Raw genomic sequence first — 26,852 nt, 5'->3', positions numbered from 1 at the left:
AACATTATTCTGAGTGGAGTGTTAGAAGAAAAAGTTTTCCAGTTATACAAAGGGAAACTGAGAACTCCACTACCACAGAACTTCCTAGAATCTTCAATGTCAAGATCCAAGAGAAACTATCATTTACCACACTTCCAAAGTACTGATCAAGCTCCCCTTACTTTGCAATGCAGTTTCACAGCTGCGTTTTCATGTGGACTACACAATGCAATTAGTTTCCTAATGAAACATACCTGAAATGAGGAAATAAACTGGCTCTTCTCTTTCTGGGTTGGTTTGTGCCTTTGTCTTTCTGAAGGCAAAAGAGTAAATGACCCATGTTCTTTCCCGTCATTAATAGCAATTTGCTTCATGGTCCACTCTGTCTCTCTGAGCGCTTGCAGCTGTTTCTGCAGAGGTCACAAGTGACTTGATCATTGCCAAATGCTAGGACCGCATGTCTCCTTCCCAAAGCTGTTGACTCTGATGATCATTCGTCTGCCTTCCATCTCTAACAACTATTGCCCTATTTCCTTCTTTTAGAAACAACCTTCAAAAAGTTTACAGAAAATGTACATTATCTTTTAATTCCCTTTTCCATGAACTGGTTAAATTCATTGCACATACACCGCTTCCTTGCAGAGTTTTTAGATTCTAGTCCTTCTCTTTTGTCACTAGAAGTCCTCAAAGTTATAGGACTTTAGCTGTGATCCACTGATTTTTTTTCCCAAATCCTGATTTTACAAAAATGCTGATATATGTGTGTGTGTGTGTGTGTATATATATATAAAATGTGGGAAGCAGAGAGAGATAAGGAGAGAAATCTTCCATCCACTGGTTCATTCCCCCAAATTCCTGCAGTACAGCTGGGGCTTGGCCAGGCAGAATTTAGAAGCCAGAAACCTAATCCAGGTCTCTCATGTGGGTACTGGGAACCCATGTACTTGAACCGTCATTGCTGTATCCTAGGGTGCATGTTATCCCCAGTCTGAAGCAGAGCCAGGACTTGAACCCAGGCACTCTGATTGGTGGCATCCCAGGTGGGTCTTAGATACTGCACCAAATACCTGTCCCTTCAGTGTTGATCTTACCCACTCTGAGATCAGCTCTGTATTTGTCTCTATCTTATTAGACACCCCAAACTTGATAAGAGAATTGAAGTCACCATCCAGCTAGGTGGTGCCAAGTCTGGACTATTTACATTCAGGCATGGAGGTAGAATTGCCCTTTATTGTGACTGTAGAACTGAGAACTGCCATGGATTTCCCAACGAGGGACTTGGAAAATAGGAGTTTAAGATGTTAGGACCTCTTGGGAGGTCCTAGTGCTGTGGGACGGGGGTTACTACCTGCAACAATGGGCATCCTATGTGAATTGCCCAATTGGGGAGGGAATCCCACTGAGATATATATATATATATATTTAATAAAAAAATAACACCAAAGCAAGTGGGCAATAAATACCTGACTCCAGGTGAAAATGTTAAAAGTGAACAGGCCTGGGCCCGGCGGCGTGGCCTAGCGGCTAAAGTCCTCACCTTGAAAGCCCCGGGATCCCATATGGACGCCGGTTCTAATCCCGGCAGCTCCACTTCCCATCCAGCTCCCTGCTTGTGGCCTGGGAAAGCAGGAGAGGACGGCCCAAAGCTTTGGGACCCTGCACCCGCGTGGGAGACCCGGAAGAGGTTCCTGGTCCCGGCATCGGATTGGCGCGTACCAGTCCGTTGCGGCTCACTTGGGGAGTGAAACATCAGATGGAAGATCTTCCTCTCTGTCTCTCCTCCTCTCTGTATATCTGGCTTTCCAATAATAATAAAATCTTTAAAAAAAAATGTGAACAGGCCTGACATAATCTGATTCCAGAGATACAACATGAACAGAGTTCCTGAGGCCGTTGAGTCAGAAGGAATTTCATTGATTGAATGCCTGAAGACAGAGACCAAGAGAACAACTGAAGCAGTGGCGAGCCATTTCTAATAGGCCAAAAAAGATCAATGTTAATACAACTGAACTTGTCCACCTAAGCCTTTCATAAAGCTACTGGTCTTCTTTATTTTCATTAAACACAGCATTGTGTTTCCTTGCCCAACTAGAAGTGTTCGGCTGTGTTTGACTTCTTGGCCTTGATCACTTCCTGCATTCAACCTTCTGCTAACACTGGTCCTGGCTTGGTTCTTCACACGGGAAGGATTTTGCAGGAGTGGTGGTGTCCACAGAGCCCTGTGATGCTCAAAGGAAGAACAGTAGCCATGCTTAGGACATACATATTTCTGTGCACTTGCCTCATCTCAACACTGAAGCTTTTTCGCTCTCTATTGGGCCTGCCATGGTATGGGACAGTGGCTGTTGCAGGCTAGGACTGGGGGTTGCAGTCGGTGGTTGGCCAGACCCTCGTTGCTCGGGGCCGCTTGACAGAAGTGTCTTCTTGAATGCTTCAGGTCATTTTTCTCTCTTTCAGCTTACACTTCTCATTTCCAGCATTTTATTTGTGTTCTCACTCTAGGCTTTCAATGACAGATGCATATTCATATTATACATACACACATGCATTTTAACTAATGGAAATCATAACCTCCTTAAAGATGCTTGCTTACAGTAGTCCTCATTCATCAAAAATATTTCAGCAGCATCTCCGAAGCTTATGGGAGATTGTAATGGGTAGCATTAGGCCCCAAAATAATGGGAGTTTGCACCAGAACTGCTGCCCAGCCAGACTGACCCATCTATTTCCTTCTGTGAATTTTGCATCACAGCAAGCATTGAATATTGTGCTAAAATGGAGAGGGCGTTTTATACCCACCCCTCTGCCCACATTGTGAACTAATTAGGGCCTGTGCCCTTACCCTTAGTTCTTTGTGCTTAGCACTCTGCCTGGCATAGATGATTCTTTCACTGCTCTGAATCATCTCTCCAAAGCCTTCTGGCTCCAAGAGCCTGTGGAAGAACTTCTCTGTTTGTAGATAGCTAGAAACCACTAGAGGACAGCTAATTAGCACACCAACTGCCTTTGTGGGTAGCTGGTAGTTAGAGGAAATGTATTTTCTTAGGCTATCCAGAATCAACATTTAGGAAACCATCTGGTGTTTGCTAGCCTCCAATTTTAGAGTACCCACAGTCTGCCTTTTTTTTTTTTTTAGAGAGAGAGGGAGGACAAAGAACTAGCTTCGCACAGTTAAAAACACTGGGAGAAAAATCCCTATTATGTGGGATATGTCATTTAGTCCAATTACAGTTCCAATGGATACTGTAGTAATTATAAGTCCAATAAATCAGCAGCTATGTAGCCAGTGGAAACAGAAAATGATACTGTATTTAATCAATCTACTGGTCCAGTATTGTGTTGTTGTTGTCAGAATAAAGACAATGACTGTGCTTATTAAGATGGACAGCCTGTATGGTAAAGAGAAGTGTCCAAGTTACTCTTGAATTTTCTTTCCAGGACCTGTCCTGTTGATTTTGGCTCTATGGTGTTATTGGACTTGCTAAAAATAAGTGCTTGTTTTCTGAAATACATATCGGGGTTCATTCCTGTAGAAATATTCCTTAGGCAATGTTGTTGCTAATCCAGGCACACACAATGTCAATCTTAAATTGTGCTACTTTCCAAGAAACAAAGTCAATGATAATGCATATTGTCTGCAGAGCATACAGTGAAATGCTTTTCCATTTGTTCCAGATGTTACCATTTATGTAACGGATGCTTGCTAAGGATTGTTGACTTACTGTGTGTGTCAGAAGGATTATAAATTCCTTAGGTTGCCATAATTACATGATGAAAATTTATTTTAAGCTTTGAGTTTTCGTATGGATTTTTCCTGAGATCACTATTCACCCCTTTGAATGTGTCTTGAGATTTGGGCTTACCCAATTACTAAGACAGTTTAAAATTTCTAACAGCTTAAAGATGATGAACCACTTATGTGTTCTTAATTTTCTTCATCTCATATTCCTGCAATCCTTTTCCTCTATCTTTCCCTCCATTTCAGTTTCCTGTCTTTGCTTCTTTTTCCTTCAGCCCTGCTCTGGCTGGAGGCCCATCTAATTTTCCAAGTCTCTTTGAATGCAGGGCACAGTGTGTGGTCAGCCTTGCCCTGAGGGTCGCTTTGGAAAGAACTGCACCCAAGAATGTCAGTGCCATAATGGAGGGACGTGTGATGCTGCTTCGGGCCAATGTCACTGCAGTCCAGGATATACGGGGGAACGGTAAGGAACACTCTTGTGTTTCTCCGACCAGTTGTAATGACATGAAATGAAAGTTTGACAGATCAAGTGAGCATTTTTAATGCTGTGTATCTGACTGCCCCAAATAGTCCTGTAGTATCTCTAAGTACCAGTGTATTTGGCAGGTTCTTTTCTAACTCAGTATACAGAAACTGATTCAACAGTGAATCTAAGACAACAGAGAAAGCATTACTAAATAGAGAGACGATAAAGCACCGGCTACTCAGAACCTTTCCTGGGCATGACATTCTAAAAACACTAAATATTAAGAACTATGACTTATATTTTAGGTAATTTTGGACAGATGTATGTTAAAATGGGACATATTTTTACAAATGCCTTTAAGAAGTATGAATTTATCTGCCCATGATTTTTCCGTATTCTGCAAGGAAATCTCTAAAGTTTGTAGAATATATAATTTAAAATTTTATTTGTATGAAAAAAGTTTTCAAGTGTATGTGTGTGGGGTTTTTTTGTAATATGCATTTCCATGATTTTTCAGAACTATTTTGGGTAAAACTAGCAGTTTCATTGTGTGGTGATGATCCAGTCAGGTCTGCTGGGACATTCAGGGCTCTCTGCTCCCACACGAAGTAGAAACAAATGGTCCAGCAGTTTCTGTTTTCCCTGTTCTTCACTTCCTAAAACAGTGGCAGAAATGGGAATTCATGTCTGAATACTATCAGAATAATCTCATGATTGCTGTTAGTTTTCAGCAAATTATCTTCGTGTTTCAATAGTTATTTTAAGCCTTATTATTATTATCAGATTTGTGTCTGTTTATTGGAAAGTCAGATTTACAAAGAGAAGAACAGACAGACAGAGAGAATGATCACCCATCTGCTGGTTCACTCTCCAAGTGGCTGAAATGGCTGGAGCTGAGCGAATCCAAAGACAGGAACCAGGAACTTCGGGGTCTCCCACGAAGGTGCAGGGTCCCAGGGCCTTAGGCCATCTTTTACTGCTTTCCCAGGCTATAATCAGGCACCTGGAAGGGAAGTAGGGCAGCCAGGATATGAATGGGAGGGCATATGGGATCCTAGCGCATGCATGCAAGGCAAGAACTTTAGCCACTAGGCTACCACACCAGGCCCTTTAAACCTTATTTCTATCAAGAATTTTTGTTGACAGAATCTGTTAAAAGGATGGACAGTGGTAATTTCAGGCAGTGGTTTACATGCCGGTTGGGGCACTATATCTCATAAGGAAGTTCCTGGGTTCAAGTTGCAGCTCTGCTTCCAATTCCAGGTTTCTGTTGATGTGCACCTTAGGAGGCAGCAGGTGTTGGTCCATGTAAATGACTTCCAGGCTTTGGTCTGGCTCTGGCTGTTGTGTGGGAAGAAGAGCAGTGAGTGGAAGTTCTCTATCTTTCTGCCTTTCAAATATAATCAGTTACTTTCATTAAAAACATCTTTGTCTTCTGCCAATATAATTTTATATTTCATTTAATTTTTTACTGTTATCAATTCTCAACACCTTTAGCAGGTGGTTTTTGTAATGTTCATTGGTCCATGTAATTAAGGCACTTTTGTAACTGGCATCTAGTTTTAGGTTAGGTAATTTGAGATCCAACTAACATCTTAATGTAGAAAAACAAGTCAGCCTAGGAAAAGCATAAGGATCCGAAATTATGTCTGAAGGCGCTAAAGATGTGATAGTAATTATTTTCTTGCTTTCTAGGGATTCAAGTTTCAAACTAGAGGTAACACAAATCAACAAACACACAGGAAAAATAAGCTCATATTCATGCTGTTTGGAATAGAAAGAAAGGGAATAACAACTAATTGTCATTAAAAGGCAGAGAAAGAGAAGAAAGTGGAGATGGAGCTGGTTTTTGCTGCTTGGAAAAGTCTAGGCTTTCTGATGTATCCATCACATATCTCCTGTTTTCAGTTGTTATCCCTGTCTGCATTCTAGAATTCAGTATATGTGCCCACTGAATAACAAATGTATTTGTCACTGTGAAAGGGAAGAGCTGAGTGGCCAGGGCTAATTTGTGGCAGGAGGTGTAGGGAAAGAGGCCTGCAGCGACTGGGGTCTCAACCATTTGCTTGGTTTTGAGAAGTCAGCAGAACTTGATCACTGAGGTTAGGCTAGAGGTTGTGCTCTGAGGAGAAGCAGGTACCACATGGCAAAGTATTCTCCGGATGTGGGGAGGATCCTCCCAGCAGACAGAAAAAGAAATAACACAACAGGCACCCTGTAGGCTGGCTGGGCAGTGCCTGGGATGCCCACATCAAAGACAAGGGGGTTTGTGGGAAGGCAGAGAGGATATTGTGGAGAGGGAGTGTCATGTGGTACAGTCAAGTTCTCTGAAGGGTTAAGGATCATCTGATTAAGGATCATCATCTACTGGTGTTGCCATGGAAATGACCCAGGCCTCTGGAGGCCTGGCCAGGGTCCAGGCATGGAACTGGTGCCTGGTAAGTGTTCCTCGGGAGGAGGATAAACATGGGTTCACTGAGCCAGTCGGAAATGGTGGGCACAAATTGGGGGATTGCAGCATTGCTCCTCAGGCCCCAAGAGTGGGAAAGCTGACTTGTTCTCAGAGAGAAGGCAAACAGATGGGGCTTCTACTCCAGGTTTAATGATCAATGAGATTCTTTTTCACTAAATTGTGAATCAACTCAGCTACTCCACTCACTCTAGGGAAGAATATGCTCAGAGTGTGCAAAAGGAAACTCCTACTCCTTACAAATCAACTCATTTCCTTACTTCCCTATTATGTTAATTCACTTCCTTACTGGCAAACTCACTTCCTTTTGCTTAAGTTCACACTGAGATGAACTTACCCAAGTTGTGTTAAAACAAGGATGTGACCCTCATGAGTTGGGAATTGATATCATGTTTTGTTATTCGACCTGTGACACACAGTGTTGGAGCATTAGTCAAAATTTTAAAAGTGAGAAACCCCTAATTTTAATATTTCTATTGTAGTCGTTGTTTGTTGCTATGTTTTTTCTCACCCCTCAGCCATCTCTCCTAAGAAACTGTGTTTCTCTTTCCCACTGATTTTCAAGGCAGATTTCCGGGTTCAACGGGGGTGGGAGGTGGGGGCACAAAGGCAGCAGCAAGAGCGTGAAATTGATTGGAAAATGAAGGTTCTTGAAGATAAAGGGCCCATCAGAAAAGGTGGAAGGTCCTACATGGTTGTATTTGTGTTTGAGTGCAAAAGTCTCTAGAAAGCTATCCTAGGTTTTTGACTTGGTACATAGAAACAGATGTAATTCTTACTAGCAGGATTCTCTCACAGGACGTTACCAAAAAAGGAAAGCAGGGTGTTGGGCCAAGCTTAGCCAGTGGCTGTTGTAGTAAGTACAGTTAAAATTACTTTTCTCTTTGTATTTATAACTCAAAGGAGTACTATGTTTAATAACAGTTTAGAAAGGTAAATATGAGTCAGGACCAGCTATTGTGGGTCTGGTTTTCCCAGAGGAAAGGAGTCTCTGCCAAGATTCTGATAAAACAGAGCCACTGGTTCCCTGTCACTTGCAGCCCTTCTCTGGCTTCCATCTGTACCACTGTTCAGGCGCTTTGTATTTTCCCCTCAGAGTCATGAAGAGTGTTGAAAGCTTCGTGCCTATTTGGCTTTGTTCTCAAATTCACATAGAAGAGAGAAAGCAAATGTTACTATATACTCTGTTGATAGTTTTTGTTTTGGTACTGACTTGGAAGAGACACCAAAGACACAGGGTGGAGAGAAGTCTCTGTGGAATTAGCAGAAATCAAGCCAAATTACTGTCTGTCACAATTTCCTTCTTTTGAGTTTGCCTGTTTAAAGAATTAACTAAATGACTTGACTTAGAAATGACCAGTTACAGGTTAAAAACTAAGAGTGCCTTTTCTAAATACTAAACATAGGTAAAATCTCATGTAATTATAAAATACACATTCAGTGTTATGCGGAGTATTCATTCCATTACTCCAGAATTTTCTAATTTGCATCACAGCCAAAAACTATACCTGTTGAAGAACTCACCTGGAAGTGTCTAGAAACTGTAAAATAGGCTTCTGTGGAGCCCTTTACTTTGTCTCCCTCGCATTAAATACACACTAGAGCCAGACTTCACCAGAAGAGTAGCAAAGACATTGTAAGATTTGTCCTTTTTGTGTAAATAGGATCCTGCCCACTCCAGTACTGTCAGTCTTCTCTTGTCTGTCATTGAGTATATGCCAAGCCTGGTGGAAAGGCTGTTTCTTTTACATGTATTTTTTACTTGCCATTGCTTTTACTGCTGGCCACTTTTTACTGCTGGCCATTGCTTTTACTGCTGGTGATGCTGACCTACATTTTTGGTTCTGTGTGTGGGGAGTCACATGCAAAGTGGCTACTGAGACAGTCTCCTGCTTGTGGTGGGCGCTGGGTAGTTGCAGCCCCATATCCCTCTCCCTTGGCAGAATGAGCTCCTTTGCTACAGAGAACCCTGACACCTGCCTTATCAGAAAGCAATACGGCCAACCCAGAAAGGTCTCATGCTTGCCTGGGAGCAATTAGACAGTGATTTTTTCTTCAGTTCACAGTTCCCACCAGTAACTCCCTTCACTCACTTTTCTAGAGCAAGTGTTTCCTCTGGATAAAGGTTTGAATGCCATTCAAGTAAAGATGGTGAATCTGTGAGCTGTAGTGTGTTGGTCCCTACTCAAGTACTGCACACTATACTTCTGACAAGCCCTAAGTGTAAAATGAGTGTTGGGTCCTAAGTTCATTATTTTATTTTGTTGTTTCTTTCTTGGAGTATACAACCAGTAACTGCAATAGGTAGCCAAAATAATTCATCTTAATACTTTCTAAATGAAAGGGATAGCCACTAAGGAATATTAATGCAATCCATGCATACTAGAAGCCCTCAGAAGGTCATTGGAAATGCATCTTATGAAAAAAACTATGCCCTATTTCAAAAAAGTTTTTTGTATGCAAATAAACTTAGGTTTGAGTTCTGTTGCCCACTGACTTTTGGAATTAGCCTTAAATACATGACAAAGCCATTCTGAACCAGCCAGTTTGCCTTCTCACAGCGTTGACTCACTTGTGTTCTGTCCCCGCCTCTTGCCTGGTAGCTGCCAGGACGAGTGTCCAGTTGGGACCTATGGACTTCGCTGTGCCGAGACCTGCCGGTGCGTCAATGGCGGGAAGTGCTATCATGTGAGTGGCACGTGCCTCTGCGAGGCAGGCTTCTCGGGGGAGCTGTGTGAGGCACGACTGTGTCCAGACGGGCTGTACGGCATCAAGTGCGACAGACGGTGCCCCTGCCACCTGGACAACACACACAGGTGAGTGTGGGAAGCCAGTGGATGAACATGTCTTTAGTTTTCACTTCAGAACCAGGACTTGGAAGAAGTGCCAGGGTCTCCCACTCAAGCTGTTTCCTTCCTCTGGCTTTCCTGGGCTAAAAGCACCAGGGGTAAGGAACACTTTTACACTTAGTGTGTGTTGGCCCACATAGGAAGTACTAACATTGCTAGATGTCCTTGGAAGATGTTAAGTTCTATTCCCTATTAATGGCCACTGTTAAAAATTAAATGTGCTGAGGTTAGTAGTTTTTCCCCAGGAGAGTGATACTAAGGCATTCCCTTAGTAGCAGGATGCAATGAGGCACAAGAGATTAAGCCAGGTTTGGGAGGTAAAGAAGATCATAAAACGATTCTCGTGACAGCATCTTATTTGACAGCACATCTGTGCAAGAAGAAAGGCTACGTTCAGGAAGTGCGTGGGTGGAAGTTTTGTGAAAGTGCTCTACGTGTGGCTGTCACATGTGAAATATCTTTGCAAGATTGATTACTTGGACAGAGAACTTGTACAGGTCTTTTAGTTCAAAAATCTCACAAAGAATTTGAGAACAGGAAACCACAATCCCACCCACCCTACCCTACCTTGCCTGCTTCTGAAAATACCTCCCCCCAGCTTTTGTGTTTTTCCCTCCCCCAAGGACCAAAGTACGCATAACTTAAAATTCCCAGCCTCTGTTGCAGATGTCTGGAAAATCTGAGTTGGACAAAAATGTGACACGCTGGATAGCAGTTTAGATGTTACTAGTGTTCACTTTTCCTTGCATTCAACACAGATGTTTCTCCATTTATAGTTCTGAAAGGTAACTAGCTGGTGGCTGCATCAAATCCCAAATGTATGAAAGTTGAAAGTAAACAAAAGCATGTGGTTGGTCTCTTCTTTAAACCTAGTTAGCAATAGAAGAATGGACTTTGTACCGTGTGTGTGTGTGTGTGTGTGTGTGTGTGTGTGTGTTGGAATATATTGTACTATGATAGAAAAGGAGTGTGTTGTCAATGTGCTGTAACTAACTTTGCAAGCCACTTCAGTCGTCTATGGCAACAAATGTTGATTGGAGGATGGGACTATTGTTTACATGACAAATTTTTGGCAAATACCTGGAGAGTGAAAGTGAATGTTCTCTCGAGGGTTTTGCTTCTTTTCCAGTTCCTCAATATTGAAGGAGCTGGCAGGATGAAAGACAAGTCGTGAACCTGGCTTGTTTTCTTGTAGTTTGAATCTTGTTGCAACAAAAGGGAAGTCCTATGTAGCAAGAGCTAAAAGCGTTATAACAGTGTGGGGCTTTGTGTATACTGACATCAAGTTGAGTAATAAGCCTGTCCCAAAGAAGGGACCTGGCTATGAAAAACACTGAATAGGCTGAGAGAATAACTACAGTTTTTTTGTAATTGGTACCGTGTTAGGAGTGAAAAGGTATAAGTGAAGAATAATTAAAGATTCATTTATTTATTTGAAAATTAGAGTTACAGAAAGAGAGAATCTATCATCTGATATATGTTTTACTCTGCTGATAGCTGCTACATTCAGGCCTGAGCCAGGCCAAAGCTGGGAGTCAAGGGCTTTTTCCATGTCCTCCTCTTGGGGAGCAGGGGCCCAAGCATTTGGACCATCTTTTGCTGCTTTTTATGGGCCATTAACATGGAACTGGACTGAAACTGAGGCAGCCAAGACATGAATTGGCACCTACATAGGATGTCAGTATCATAGGTGGTAATTTATTCACTATGCCAGAATTGATTGAAGCCAATTCTGTGGTAATTTTGACATTGGCCATCAATATCCAAGAATGTATGCTTTAAGAAAGCATGAGCCAATTTGACAATCACATAGATCAAAACATTAAACTCTGTTCAATAATATGTATCAAGTAGTGAGGAGGTGAAAATTTAGCTAGTAATACTTCCCTAAATCCTGAAAACTGTTTTTTTTTTTAAGAGTTAGTTATTTTTTGGCCCTGCACAGTGGCCTAGCAGCTAAAGTCCTCGCCTTAAACGCACCAGGATTCCGTGTAGGCACTGGTTCTAATCTCGGCAGCCCCATTTCCCATCCAGCTCCCTGCTTGTGGCCTCGAAAACCAGTTGAGGACAGCCCAAAGCCTTAGGACCCTGCATCCTCCTAGGAGACTCAGAAGAGCTCCTGGCTTCTGGGTTTGGATTGGCGCAGCTCCGGCCGCTGCGGTCACTTGGGCAGTGAATCATCAGACAGAAGATCTTACTCTCTATCTCTTCTCCTCTCTGTATATCTGACTTTCCAATAAAAATAAGTAAATCTTTAAAAAAATATGTATTAAAAATTTTAGTTATTTTTATTGGAAAGGCAGATTTTACAGTGAGGAGAGAAAAAGAAAGATCTTCTGTCTGCTGGTTCATTCCCCAAGTGGCTGCAACGGCCAGAGCTGAACCAATCTGAAGCCAGGAGCTTCTTCCAGATCTCCCTTGCAGGTGCAGGATCCCAAGACCTTTGGCCATCCTTGACTGCTATCCCAAGTCACAAACAGAGAGCTAGATGGGAAGTAGGACAGCCGGGATACAAACTAGAGCCATATAGGATTCTGGTGCATGCAAGGTGAGGACTTTAGCCTCTAGGTACTGCCCCAGGACCCTGAAAGTTGTTTTTAAAGAGCTGAGTTGATCCGAAGCCAGGAGCCAGGAGCTTCTTGCAGGTCTCCCGCATGGATGCAGGGTCCCAAGCCTTTGGGCCATCCTCTACTGCTTTACCTGATTGTTGACATCTTGTAGTTGTTATGGGAGCCATACATATATTTTTATATGCCTGGAAACACAGAGTTCTTCAAACCAGATGTTTTATTACAGTCTTTGTAGTAATGAAGAATCCAGCCTATTCACTTGATCTTTTAACCAAGCAAATGAAATTCAGCTATTACAAAATGAATGATGTACATGTATTAAAATTATAGTTTCGGGCCCGGCGCAATAGCAGAGCAGCTAAAGTCGTCACCATGAAAGCGCGGGATCCCATATGGATGCCAGTTCTAATCCCAGCAGCTCTGCTTCCCATCCAGCTCCCTACCTGTGGCCTGGAAAGGCAGTCAAGGACAGTCCAAAGCTTTGGGACCCTGCACGCACTTGGAAGACCCAGAAGAGCTCCTGGCTCCGGATTGGTTAGCTCAGCTGTTGCAACCACTTGGGGAGTGAACGATCGGACAGAAGACCTTCGTTTCTGTCACTCCTCCTCGCTGTATATTTGCCTTTCCAATAAAAATTAAAATCTTTTTTAAAAAAACTAAAAAAGATAAAAATAAAAGCATAGTTTCACTGTGGTTAGTGATATAAATAATGCAAAATAAACTAATAGCTTATTCGTTTGTTTATATATTTGTTTAGTAGGAAGAGGAAAACGGAGGGGAATTCTCTTATCAATTAGTTTCCTCCCTAAATGCATGCGACAACTTTAGAATGGGCTAAGTTGAAGTTGAGAGTCATGTACTCAGTCCAGGTCTCTCACATGAATAGCAGAGACCCAACTACTACAACCATCACTTGGTGTTTCCCAGAATCTTCATTAGAGGGAGCTGGCATTGGTAACAGAGCCAGTACTTGAACCAAGGCCTAACAAATGGGATATGGGCGTCCCAAGTGGCATCTTAACCCCCTTACTGAACACTTATGTCTACACTGTTTCCAGGTGAATTTTGAATTCTATGAACGTGCACACACTGACACATGCTACAGCCATTTATGTAGAGGTTTGCATTGGTTAGTTTATACTGCATTTATAAAGCCTGGGATGATCTTGGCAGAAACTGGCTTCTAAAAGCAGTGACATACAGGATAAAACCCAAACTTGGTAACAGCTTTCAAGCCTTTGATTGTGTCATGTTTGCTGATATTTCTTTAGACAAACAAAGTCACACAGCCAAGTCTGTATTTAATATTCTCCACCTGTTACTGGGAGAATTTGCAAAGAATGTATAGACATTTTTATTTTGCAATCCATCTCAGAGCTGAAATGAATTTAAATATATTAATGAGTAATATTAACATTTTGAATGTTAGCAGTGTTTTTGAGCCTAAAGACTTTTACAATGACCTGGACTATTCAACTCAACGCTAACTTTAATGGTGGGAATGATTTTGAACAAGAAAATAGGAGTTGAAATTTAATGAGATTCCACATGGAATATGTATATTAACTCGTGTTAATTAGAACATTTATTAGCCACGGGCAATCAGGATGTGCCCATTTGCAAATGCCATCTAATTGCTGTTACGTTTGAACATTAATCACATCTAAGGAAATGAATAAGAAGTTCAAAGGCTCATCTGTTTTACTCAATATTGTACAGTATTGGACTGCAGTTACAACTTAGCTATAAAAATGGGAAAATTGTTCATTAAAATGATAGATATTTCTCATACACGTGTGATCCTACTTTCATATACACAAAGCAATGTGTTCTTGAGACGCGAGAGTGTGGTTAGTACATCACCCTTCCACCTGTATCTACTGCTGCCACAGCCAGAGATAAATCTCATTACCAATTAAGGTGCCTGCCTGAAAACCTATCAAATGACTCCAAAGTACTTGGCTTCCTCCATCTAATTACAAATTGCTGAACACTAATTTTGGTGTCAATCAATCTGAGAACGAGTATGTGCTGCACTAGCACTAACTACTAGGAGGAGGTGGGAGTGGGGGATGAGGTGTGGGCAGAGAATCAATGTTTCTATCTGCCTCTTGCTTAGTTCCATTCCTGTGCCCATGTTACCCTATATGACATTTATATGTACATCGTGAATGTTATTGTCTAATTATGTGAAGTGACATTTTCTACCCAAAATGTTAAGATAAGGTAAACTGCTACAACCAGCCCATCACTTGAAATATTTCATTTCCCTTGTTCAAATGTAGTACCTTAGTGAAGTTAATTTTAAAGTGTTCTTATTATTTGAGTAGTGCAGGTTTTCAGCAGTTCTACTGACCTCTCTTTCTGTGCTAAATCCAAAACTGTATCAGTGCACTTTTCATATCTAGTCCCTTATTAGGCTACTGACAGCCCTCTCTTCCCTTTGCTGTGGAAACCGTCACACCTGGATTGGACCTTGATTCTGCCACTACCTGACATTTTGAATAAGTGACGTTTCCTTTCTGGGCCTCTGTTTTCTCTCTCTTTAATAGGATCATACATACCACTGAGCACAACTGAGAGGGTTGAAATCAGTGACTCACAGGGAGCAAAGAGCATGGTGCTGGCCCCCTGTCCATAATCAGCAAACACTGTTAGTCTGAGCTTTGGTTCACAACAACTTCACATGGCTTTTGGGGGAAACCTGTCCTTGTGAATGGATAAGTTGATTTTAGTGTAGCGTTGCATGAATGATGAATGTGGAAAAGACAATCTGGAGTCAGGCTCGCTGTGACTTCATCATGTGTTCACTTGGTCAGGGATGAGTATATCAGAAAACAGACTTAACCCTTGCCCTCACGGAACTCACAATGATGAGGGAAAGGAAGACATTATAGGACTGTAGCAACAAACATGGGATCATAGACCATGAAATATGAAGTGAGGGGACTAGAGTGTTATGAAGGAGAATTACATGGTAGATCTATTTTAGCTTAGAGTGATGAGGAAGACTGCTCTGCAAAAAAGATGCTTTAGATGAGATTGGAAGGACAAGGTAGAATGAGATGGGGAAAGGCAAGGAGAACACAACCTAGAAAATCAGTCACATGGAGGCTCTAGTAAACTAAAAGAACATGGCATGGGGGCCAGCGTTGTGGTGCATGGATTGTGCTAGCACCTGCAATGCTAACATCCCATTTGAGCATTGATCTGAGTTTCAACTGCTCCGCTTCCTATCCAGCTCCCTGCTAATGTGCCTGGGAAGGCAAAGACGACCTGAGTGCTTCTTCCCTCCTCCACATGTTGGGGATCTGAATAGAACTCCAGGCTCCTGGTTTAGTCCTTATCCACCCCCCAACCCCAGCTACTGTGGAGAGAAAGCCATCAAATGGAAGATTCTCTCTCTCTCTCTCTAAGTTTGTGTTTCAAATTAAAAAAAGGAAACCTTTAAGTGAATAAAATGTCATATAACATGGTAATAAAAGATATTTGCAACAGAAGAAGAGGCCAAGAAGTAGGCAGAGGGTACTTGATGAGGCCCCTTAGGTTGTGTTTACAATGACCATGTATCAGATCTCACAGATCTCACTGTTATCCTAGTATAGTTATTGGCATCTCGTGTACTTTAATTTTTTTTAAAAAATTTCATTTAAAAGATAGAGAGCTGTTCCATCTACTGGTTCACTTGCCACATTCCCCACAGCAGCCAGACCTGGGCCATGCCAAAGCAAAAAGCCCAGAAATCAACATAGATCTCCCACATTGATGGCAGTGACTCAGTCACTTGAGTCAAGGTCATTTGCCTCCCAGAATGCACACTAGCATGATCAGAAGTAGAGCAGCCAGGATTCAAACAAGGATATTCAAAACAGGATACAGATGTCCAAAGTAGCATCTTAACTACTGTACCAGATGCCCACCCTTTGCTCTTCAGTCTTCAGGAGGCCTTGGTATGGACAATTAGTTGTATAAACACTCTAGCTATATTAAACTATGGATTTTATAGCAAGTGTAATGGGGGAGCATGTGAAGAGCTCTGAACAAGAGAGTGGTGTGATGTGTCACTGATTCGGGGATGAGGCCAAAGTGGATGCAGGGAGAAGGCTGTTGAGTTTGGGAGGCAAGTGACATTGGTAGTGTTGACACTCCTAAGGTGAAAATGAAGAGCTATGGATGGATTCAGAATAGAGTTTAGAGCAAGCCTTAGTGATGGAGTGGATATGGGCAGTGAGGCAAAAGGAGTTACCAAGAGCAACTCGAGGAGAAGAGACTGGCCCAAGATCTTAGCAGATGTGTAGTGATCCAGGTTGCCCTGAGATCCACACCCTATGCCTTGAATCCACACAACTGTACCCAAGGATTCATCTCCTCGGGCTTATGTTTTCCTTTATGCCCCATTTCTCAAATATTTAGTGAGGGATGCTTAGGGCTTTGCTTTAGGCACTTGACTGCAACAGGGGACTACAAGATAGATATTTAAATACATCAGTAAAAGCCACAGGCTTTTTCTAAAGAACTAAAATGAAATGGGAGATGTCTTGGGTGTAATTGCCAAACGAGGCCTTCAGGTGCACCAAGACCTGTGCCTTAACCGAGGTTCCCCAGGCACTGGAAGAAAGGTGATGAGAGCCAGCTTTCATCCTCCCTGGTGTATCCATCTTACTGGGAGTGGAGAATCAGAGCAGTCGTCTGGGAGAGGTTGTTGAATCAGAGTCTGGAGGCAACAGCAGCTTCTGTTGTCAGCCTTGTAAAGGGTACAGTTTGGGCTCTGTCATTGCAGGAAGATCATCTGTAAACAGTCCTCCAGTTGTCAGCGGAGCCAGCCTGCTTGCTTAGGTTTTCCTGTGGCAAAAAGCACATGTGTTCTGAGCCAGGATGCTACAGAGTGATCTATTGTATCTGCTGCCTTCCACACGCCTCTCAGTGCAGCTGATGTGTCTTTCCATTTGCTCAAGAGCAGCAGCTGGCTGCCTGGGCTGTCCTGCCTGTCAGTGTGGCTGCTGTCCCAGGTAGAAACTGCTGCTCTGGAACCGCATATAGGGAAGCTAAGAGAAGAACGCAGCCTGTCCAGGTCATTGCTTTTTAGAGCTCTTTAGATATCCCACTAATTAACTGATCTGGTATTATTGGGTGAAAGGAGTTTGTTGGGTCTTCTTGTAGCAAAATTGGATTAATGCTTTCAGTTTTCTGGAAATCAAGAATGTCAAACAGAAGGATGTAGTTCTAACAGTTGTCCAGCTAGTGCATGAAGGTGTTTTCATACAGTGTTTCTGCATTGCCAGTGAGGTTCCAGCCAATTAAATCATACCAAGCCTGGGAAGGAAGTTTAAATGATTGTGCATGGGATTAGCCACACATTGAGTGATCATGGCTAAAGCAACATTTGCACAGGCCTTGGTGTCATGTTTACCCCCAGAGTGATTTTCCTTTCATCCCCGTCTCTCAGCTGTCACCCCATGTCTGGAGAGTGTGCCTGCAGGCCAGGCTGGGCAGGCCTCTACTGTAATGAGACATGCTCTCCGGGATTCTACGGGGATGCGTGCCAGCAGATCTGCAGCTGCCAGAACGGGGCTGACTGTGACAGTGTGACCGGGAAGTGCACCTGTGCCCCAGGATTCAAAGTGAGTGACTTGGGCTCTGTAGCAAGGAGGGTGCATTGGGAAGTATGCCACTAACACGACTTGTATGACCTTCTGTGAAGTCCAGGGTACGTGCTGGATTCATTCACATCATTAGCAAGAAAGAGAACAAAAGAGAAAAACAGACAGAAGTAGCTACTTTAGAATAATGACTACAAAAGCTAGTAACCAAGTGTTTGGCACCACTTTTTAATATAAATGTCATGAAGAATAATGTGTTATAAATATTTCTAAGGTCATTATATTTTACTATGTTCTACAGGCAACAGAGTTACTTTTAGAAGTCTATTACCGGTTGACAGTGTTTTGTTTTGATTCTGTAAAAACACACCACATGCGGTAACTTCAAAAAGTTTATGGGAATTAAAAGAAAAACGTTGATTTTACTACAAAACATTTAAATGTTTGTAACTTTTTCATGCTATGCATTACCATGAGCTTTTAGAAGGTCCACCATACATGGAATTTTGATTACTTTTTTTTGCAGTTAGATAATATCTATTTGGAAAGATTTATTTATTTGTTTGAAAGGTACTGTTACAGACAGAATGGGAAAAAGAACTTCCACCCAGTGGTTCACTGGATCAGCTCTGGTAGTAATAACCATTTTGAGTGTGAACCAGTGAATGGAAAATGTCCTTCTGTGTCTCCTAGTCTCTCTGTAACTCTGCCTTTCAAACAGATAAGTATTTTTAAAAAAAGAAAATACCATTGTATTTTAAATCGTCTTGTATATCAAACCGTCTTGCTTTAATGAGAAGAACATGCAGAATATTGACGATTCTTTTCAGAGCAGATAATGTGGAGTTGGTAGGTCATGAAGCCACAGAGCTGAGAGAATCTTCACAGGGTTTTCTATTGGGTGTCACAGTCCTTTGGCTGAACCCTTCTACTTACTTTGTCTGAAGGCTCCCTTCGGTTTTGAAAACAGGTGATCCCCAAGTCCTCTGTGTTTGCCCAGTTCTATATCTAGTGCTCACTGTCAGATACATCGATTCAAACTGGCGCTGAGCATGCATTCCATGGCTTTGCTTCACCCTGCTCTTGTTACCTGTTATACAAGGGGAGTTAGGGAACATGGCAGGTAACATCGAGTTCATTTTTGTGCTTGTTTATTTATTGAGAGTATTTTACAGCTACAATTTATTTTTATATATCTATTTGAATAAGGATAAAGCTTTTTTATGGGTTCTGCTATGAAGACAAATCTAATGAAGGCAGCAGTTTTTCTTTTGAGGGAAGCCTATTTAATACTATCTTCTAAACTTAAGCCAGTTAGCATTGCCTCTAAGTCTAAAAATTTGTGTAGTGATGACAAATTAGGACATATAATCAGCATTGCCAAGATATATTTTTGTTTATTTGTACTGGCCTTATTTCAGTAGGCAAAATTGCATGGAGGTTATTATTATTTATGCCCCCGTAGGGAATCGACTGCTCTACTCCATGCTCTCTGGGCACCTATGGGATCAACTGCTCCTCTCGCTGCAGCTGTCAGAACGACGCTGTCTGTTCTTCCGTGGATGGGTCTTGTGCTTGCAAGGCAGGTAAGAGTGGGAAAATGAGTCTTTGATTTGATCCTGGCCCTGTTAGCTCCCAAAATCACAGGAGAAAAAACTGGACTAGGATTCTAGCCCTAACTGCACCCAGACTCAGTGCTGATCCCCATAAGCCTTACATCCTGATGGCTCTGATGCTTTGGGGAATCTCAGCAGGAAGCTTGCATGGCATGCTCTCTGGAGCTGCTGCCGGATCCAGAAGTCTCTGAACCTGCAGTTTGGAAGAGCAAACAAGCACACTTGTGTCTGTGCTCCTGCATGGGGCCTGGAGTCATGACAAGAAATGCAGCCAAGTACAGGCGTTACAGGAGGCCCAGATGTGTCTGTGTGTGGGTGCAACCAGGGTGCTGGTCTCTTATTGTTCATGACTGCCAGGGTCCTTCTGTGAGAGTGGAGTTGTTCTTTCAAGCAGGAACCTGCCGTGTAAAAACCGCAGTTTCCTATGCTCAGTAGAATGCAGCATCCTACTAAGAGCAGCACCAGGCATTGTAAATGCCTCACTCTGCATAGTCCTCCCCCGGTTGCCCCCTAGTGCTGCCTGGCTGGGACACTCTCAGCAGATCATACCTACCCAGCTCCATGTGTGCCCTCCAGGTGCCTTTTGTTCATTTTTATTGGAGGCCTTCCATAATGAGGCAGAGCCAAGGCTCTGTGCTGCTACAGCTGGGGCTGGGGAATACTATTGTCCATCTTCAAGAAGTTTCTAGGAGGAAATGTAGGTCAGGAAGCCTCAGCCAGTCTCCTTCCTGCCTTTGTCTCCTCACCCACTCTACTTATTCCTGTCCTGCAGGTTGGCACGGTGTCGACTGCTCCATCCGCTGTCCCAGTGGCACATGGGGCTTTGGCTGTAACTTAACCTGCCAGTGTCTCAATGGGGGAGCATGTAACACGCTGGACGGGACCTGTACCTGTGCTCCCGGATGGCGTGGGGAGAAATGTGAACTGCCCTGCCTGGTACGCCCACCCTCACGCCTCCTCCAGCAATGGTTGGCGGCACTAGTTGCAGATTTGTGGGATTGTATGTCCGTTTTTAAATGTTTTAGACATGTCAGTCACTCCATGAAGATGGTGGGCTGTGCTGTTGGCTCACAAGCTGCAAAGCAAAATCCAATACAGCCCCATCCTATAAGTGGGCCCTAAGCAAAGGTTTCATTGGTTTCTATTTGGTTTGTACAAGTTCTGGATCAATGTTTATGCCATTCAGCACTGCTATCTGTATGTGCTGGCTCCCACATTGCTCCTTGGTGATCATTGTGCACTCTGTGGTTTCTTAGTACATGAGTGCCACAAGGAGGCTTGCAGTACTATCCTCGGTCAGTTAATTTGCAGGATCTGGGGTGAAAGAGCAGAGCTTGTAAGTGTGGAGTTTTCCATTGTTCTTCAGTGGAGTGAGATATCCTCCAAGAGTCCCCTTTCTTTTGGGTCACAAGGCAGAGGTGCTTTGAAGACATAAAGTCCTGGGGGAGGAGGTGTGCAGAGGTGCTCCAGTAGGTCCTAGAGACCTGTACTCAGAATGTATCACTTGGTTTAGGCTTCTTCCTGGAAGGGAGAATGCTAGCCAGTGAAGAGGCACAAACTGTTTGTTTTTCTTTGTAGTACCATGTATCCCATCGATGACTTATGGAAATTAATTTAATCTAATTAGAACTATAATTTTTTAAGACTCTAGTGTTTCTTTTTTGTGGACCAAGGTCCTTCCTCTTCCCCGAAGTGGAAAACTCATGCAAGGAAACATTGAGCTATTTTATAGACGTCTTTGGGAACAAGAGGCTGTCTTTATGAATTGTGGCTTATAATAAGGTTTTTAAAAATTCATTGGTTTAATTTTCTGCATTTTCATCTATGAGAGTATATTAAAAAGTTGGTGGAGGAGCAAACACTTGGCCTAGCAATGAAGATGTCCGTGTTCTGCATAAGAATACCTGCTCCAGACCAGACTCCTCAGTCTAGTGTTGTGCCAATGCAGACAGGGAGACAGTGCCGATGGCTCCAAGGGCTGCCTTCCTACCCACCATGAGGAACAGCTAGATTTCAGTCTCTGCTTGTAGTTTCAGCCTAATCCAGCCCTACCCATCACAGATGTTTGTAGAGGAAACCAGTGGATGAAGCTTTCTCTCTTTATCTCTGTCAAATAAATTATTCCTAAAAATTTCAGCTAGTAGAAAGCAGAATTAAAAAGGTAAATTCATTTATTTTTTAAAAAGATTTATTTATTTTTATTACAAAGTCAGATATACACAGAGGAGGAGAGACAGAGAGGAAGACCTTCCGTCCGATGAGTCACTCCTCAAGTGACCACAACGGCCGGTGCTGCGCCGATCCGAAGCCGGGAACCAGGAACTTCTTCTAGGTCTCCCACACAGGTGCAGGGTCCCAAGGCTTTGGGCCGTCATTGACTGCTTTCCCAGGCCACAAGCAGGGAGCTGGATGGGAAGTAGAGCTGCCGGGATTAGAACCAGGGCTCATATGGGATCCCAGGGCTTTCAAGGTGAGGACTTTAGCTGCTAGGCCATTGCGCCTGGCCCAAAAAAAGGTAAATTTATTCTGGTGCGGAAAAAAACTTAGAATTCATGTACATGAGAAGATCTTCAAAATGTTTATGGAAAATACACAGCTATAAAAAACTGTGCACACAGATATTAAAATTGCACCAAAGTAAATGTAATGTTTTAGGTTTGTGTAATTCTTCTAAAGGCAGAGAGAGAAAGAGATCAAGACATATTCCATCCCCGAGTTCATTCCCCAAATCCCTGGAACAGCCGGCACTGGGCCAGAGGAAGCCAGAAACCCAATCCAGGTTGCCCATGTGGATAGCAGAAGCCGCAAACACTTGAACCACCACCTGCTATCTCCAGGAATGCTCATGTTCACCAGAAGGAAGCAGCAACAGGATGCAGAGCCATGGTCAGAATCCAGGACTTTAATATGGGATATGAACGATCCAGGCCACATGTCAATCACAACACTATTTACCTGCCCCGCTCCCCACTTTTTGAAACCTCTTCTTTTGCTTGCTAGCTTGTTAGCCTAGTCTGTTTCACCCCCACAATGAGAAGCATAAAGTAGGGTGTGAGAGATCTTTGAGTACCGCTATAATGGTCATTACGGGTGCCAAGAAGACCTGGGAGAGTTGACTGTAGGGCGTGCTCCGAAGAGGTGCTTGGAAGAGCAGATACTGCCTCTGCAGTGATGGGTGTGGTCCTGTTGTTTCCCATCATGTGTTTCCCTGGCCCTCACTGCTTTTTCTGATGCTGTGTTCCATGCAGGATGGTACCTACGGCCTCAACTGTGCTGAGCGCTGTGACTGCAGCCATGCAGATGGCTGCCACCCCACCACGGGCCATTGCCGCTGCCTCCCTGGATGGTCAGGTGAGAACCAAGGGCTGGGACTTTAAAGGGGAACCTAGTGCAGCCAATGCCTGGTGCTATCCATACCTACTACTATTATTGCTAATCCAGAGAAATGTGCAGCATTCAACGCTCCAGGGTGCAAAAAAAGCAAAAAGACAATAAAGTCTCCAGTGAATGGACACATTTTTTTTCAACCCACCAAATGTTAGTTAGAACTATGTAATCTGTACTCCAGGTATGATTTTTAACTGATGTGTGCAGGAGCAGCTAGACAGGAAATGGGCAAATGAATCTGAAACATTCAACAAGACCTCTGGGTTGTATTTTAAGCACTGATAAACTGATAAAAACCTGATCATTATAAATCCTAAGTATGGAGCTAGGATCGTCTTGATGAGGCAGAAATATAAAATACTGATATGAATGTGCTTAGAGGCAAATATGAAAATCCTCATTGCTAGGTATTAAAGTGTTTTTAAAATATATATTTATTTTTATTGGAATGTCAAATCTGCTGAGAAAAGGAGAGACAGAGAGAAAGATCTTACATCTGCTGGTTCATTCCCCAAGAGGCCAGCAGCTAAAGCTAAGCCAATTCAAAGCCAGGGATCAGGAGCTTCTTCTGGGTCTCCCAGGAGGATGCAGGGTCCCAAGGCTTTGGGTCATCCTCAACTGCTTTCCCAGGCTACAAGCAGGGAGCTGGAGAAGTGGGGAGGAGAAGTGGGGATGAGAAGTGGGGCAGCTGATACATGAACTGGCACCCATATGGGATCCTGTTGTATGCAAAGTGAGAACTTGAGCCATTAGACTAACCACACTGGACCCCAGATGTGGGTTTTAAACTTTCTTTTTCTTGCAATAATGTTTGGGTCATATGAGATGCGTAAGATTGGGTACTAATTTTCTTTTTTTTTTCTTTTTTTTTTTTATTATTTAACTTCATTAATTACATTGTATTATGTGACACAGTTACATAGATACTTGGGTTCTCCCACCCCTCCCCAAACCCTCCCACCATGGTGGATTCCTCCACCTTGTTGCATAACCACAGCTCAAGTTCAGTTGAGATTCCCCCATTGCAAGCATATACCAAACATAGAGTCCAGCATCTTATTGTCCAGTCAAGTTCAACGGCTTCTTAGGTATACCCTCTCTGGTCTGAAGACAGAGCTAGTAGAGTATTATCCCAGTCAATTGAAAGCTCCAACATACCATCAGCAAAAATTTACATCATTATGGAATTAATTGACATAGTAATGAGTAACCAATATGTTAAAAGTAAATGCGAGTTCCCAGCCACCTTCTGTGACCACCTCACCTATACTTCAATTTAGTTTATACACAACATATAACATTCAAAACATAACATGTTATACATAACATCATATCATCTTAAAATAAGGCAAACATGTGGTATTTAACCTTTTGTGATTGGCTCATTTCCCTTAGCATTATGGTTTCCAGTTTGGCCCATTTGGCCACAAAGAACTGCATTTTGTTTTTTTTAATAGCTGAGTAGTATTCCATGGAGTAGATGAACCATAGCTTTCTTATCCAATCCTCTGTTGATGGGCATTTTGGTTGCTTCCATGTTTTTGCAATTACTGATTGTGCTGCTATGAGCATAGGAGTGCATGTTGGTTTCTCATAAAACAATTGTTCTGGATATATTCCTAGGAGTGCTATTGCTGGATCATACGGTATGTTGAATTTGAGTTGTTTGAATACTAATTTTCTAAACACAGGATTCTCCTTATTGGTGCAGTTGTCTGATTTCAACCAGGAATTACCAAGCTCATGTTGGTCCTCAAGGAAGAGCAGTCCTACACATGTTAAATTGCTTCAGACATTTGACATCATCTTCCACATCTCTTTAACATGAACAAAAAATATTGTTGTTCTTCCAGGACCCCTTTCCACTCCTGCTGTGAATGAGGGTCCTGATTTTTCCATGGGCTCATCAGCACATCTGTTTTTTTGGTTACAATCATCCTGCCATTGTGGTTTTTCACCATATTTTGCTGATGCCCATGTGTTGGTCCATGGTGATCTATGCATACATTCATTGGTCACCTATCTTCTGTATGGAAGTGTTTATTCCTATCTTCTTCTCCCTTTTACTTGGATAATTCTTGCTTTTTAATGTTGAATTATAATGTTTTTTCATAAATTTTATATATACATCCTTTATCAGATAAATGATTTGTGAAAGAATTACAGAGAGAGAGAGGGAAAGACAAGCAGAGAAGTCTTCTATCTGCTGGTTTATTGCCCCGGATGGCTCCAAAAACCATGGCTGGTCCAAACATGGGAGCCAGGAGCTTCTTCAGAGTCTCACACGTGGGTTCAAGGGCCCATGGCGTTAGGCCATCCTCTGCTGTTTTCCCAGGCCATAAGTAGGGAAATGGAGAAGATAAAAATTGAATCAGTGTCCACATGGGATGCCAGTGCCTCAGAAGAGGAACTAGCTTGCTATACCACTGCACTGGCCTCCTCCAGTTCTTTAATTTTGTACTTTCTTCATGGTGTCCTATGAAGATGACATTTTTAGTTTGATGAAGTTCAGTTTGTCTACTTTTAAACTGTATTGCTGTGTGTTTGTTGTCAGATCTGTAAACCATTACTTAATCCAAAATCACAGAGACTTACAACTGTGCTTTGTTCTAAAAAAAATTTATGCTTTTAGCTTTTTACATTTAGATCTTTAATTCATTTTGAATTATATATATGACATGACTTGAGGCAGGGTGGGACAACTTTTTTTCTTTCATTTGTGGCTATCCAGTTGTCCCAGCACCATTCATTAAAATACCGTTTTTCCCATTGAAATGTCTTGACACTCTTGCCAAAGACCAATGGTGCATATGAGTGAGAAGGTTTTTTTCTGGACTCTATTCCTTTGATCTATCCATCTGTCCCCATGCCAATACCATGTTTTGATTGCTGTAGCTTTGTAGGAATTTTGGAAATTGAGACAGTTTGTTTTGTTTTGTTCTTAAAGGATTGTTTTAACTTTTCTGAGTTTCTTCAATTTCTATATAAGCTTGGGCTTGACATGTCAATTTTGACAAAGATACATGGTAGAAATTTAATATGGACTCAATCCTGGTCAATCTGGGGAGTGTTGCCAACTTAATGACATTAAACCTTTAGATCCATGAATAATGGATGCCACCAGTAACTTGTTTGATGATGGCTGTCGGTCCTTTAGAGTTTTTTGAGAGCTTCTTTGGTATCTGAGAGTTGGATAGGAGGCAAACTTGGTGTGCTTAGTTTCTAGTGTCTGAGAGCCACCTGGAAACAATGAAGTCTAACACAGTAGACGCCATGCTCTGTCCAGGAGAGCCATTCACACTCACAAAGCCTCTCTAACTCTGTAGTTCCTTCTTTACTTGCCAAGACTACTGTAACTTTGACTTCACAATATGAAATTCTGCTTCCCTGTGTTTCTGTTGTGTTCTCCATTACTTAATGTTAAAACTTGCTCCCATCAGGATTAAGTCACATTTTGTGACTTCACTGGACTGCTGAAAGTTCTCAAATGAAGAACAGCACTCATTTCTTAGAGATCACTGTGAGGCAAGTAGCAATGATCACCTTCTGGAACATCCAGAACTTTCCCAGCTGAAAGAGACATCAGTGTTTTGGACAACATTCCACCAATGCCGGCTTTTTCTTCTTAATCTGTAGAGAGTGAGGCATCTCTGCACACACTAGTCCCTGCTATAATATCTGCCTGCTTCAATGACTTAGAAACTGCCAGTGAAAAGAACACTCTAGTAGCCATCAGACAGGCAAGAGACAGGATTTGGCATGAAGCCAACTAGGAAATGTGTTAGTTGATTTCCACCGTCTGGGTCATGGGTTGTAGGACAAATGATCCCATCTGGCCTTAAACCTGCTGAGCTCCTGCAGGAATTCAGGGACTTTGTCACACTACATAATCCTGTAATCTTCCATCCATCTGGGCCTGGCCTGCTTCTCCCATAGGGAGGGTGTTATGCCCCCAGTGCTGTTCTGTCACTTGTTGCACCCCATCTCTTTGCTGCATAGCCACTAAGTCATGATGGCTCCTGGGCTGGCTCACTGATCTCCTGGTTTTCATTTCTCCGGTTGGTCTGTAAGCGTCTGTCAGTGTCTATGCTCCTGAGAAGTCTCTCCCTGTACCTGTAGAGAGCAAACACATTTGGAAGAAGAGTTCCAGAAGTTCCCAACAAAGAACCCTACTAT

The 26,852-nt window shown here is 42.6% G+C and overlaps 1 protein-coding gene across 2 annotated transcripts in view; it reads left to right on the top strand.

The window, feature by feature from the left end:
• Window positions 1-26,852, top strand: part of MEGF10 (multiple EGF like domains 10) — a 204,900-nt gene that overhangs the window by 152,281 nt on the left and 25,767 nt on the right. For both annotated transcript variants that reach the window (XM_058677551.1, XM_058677552.1), the window contains exons 8-13: window positions 4,045-4,181; window positions 9,258-9,470; window positions 17,520-17,694; window positions 19,139-19,259; window positions 20,062-20,225; window positions 22,538-22,640. In XM_058677551.1, the coding sequence (XP_058533534.1) occupies window positions 4,045-4,181; window positions 9,258-9,470; window positions 17,520-17,694; window positions 19,139-19,259; window positions 20,062-20,225; window positions 22,538-22,640 (913 nt within the window). The remainder of the gene's footprint in view (window positions 1-4,044; window positions 4,182-9,257; window positions 9,471-17,519; window positions 17,695-19,138; window positions 19,260-20,061; window positions 20,226-22,537; window positions 22,641-26,852) is intronic.

The sequence above is a fragment of the Ochotona princeps genome, chromosome 19 (assembly GCF_030435755.1).
Source record: "Ochotona princeps isolate mOchPri1 chromosome 19, mOchPri1.hap1, whole genome shotgun sequence".
Taxonomy (NCBI): Eukaryota; Metazoa; Chordata; class Mammalia; order Lagomorpha; family Ochotonidae; genus Ochotona; species Ochotona princeps.
This window is presented reverse-complemented; position numbering and strand designations above follow the sequence as displayed.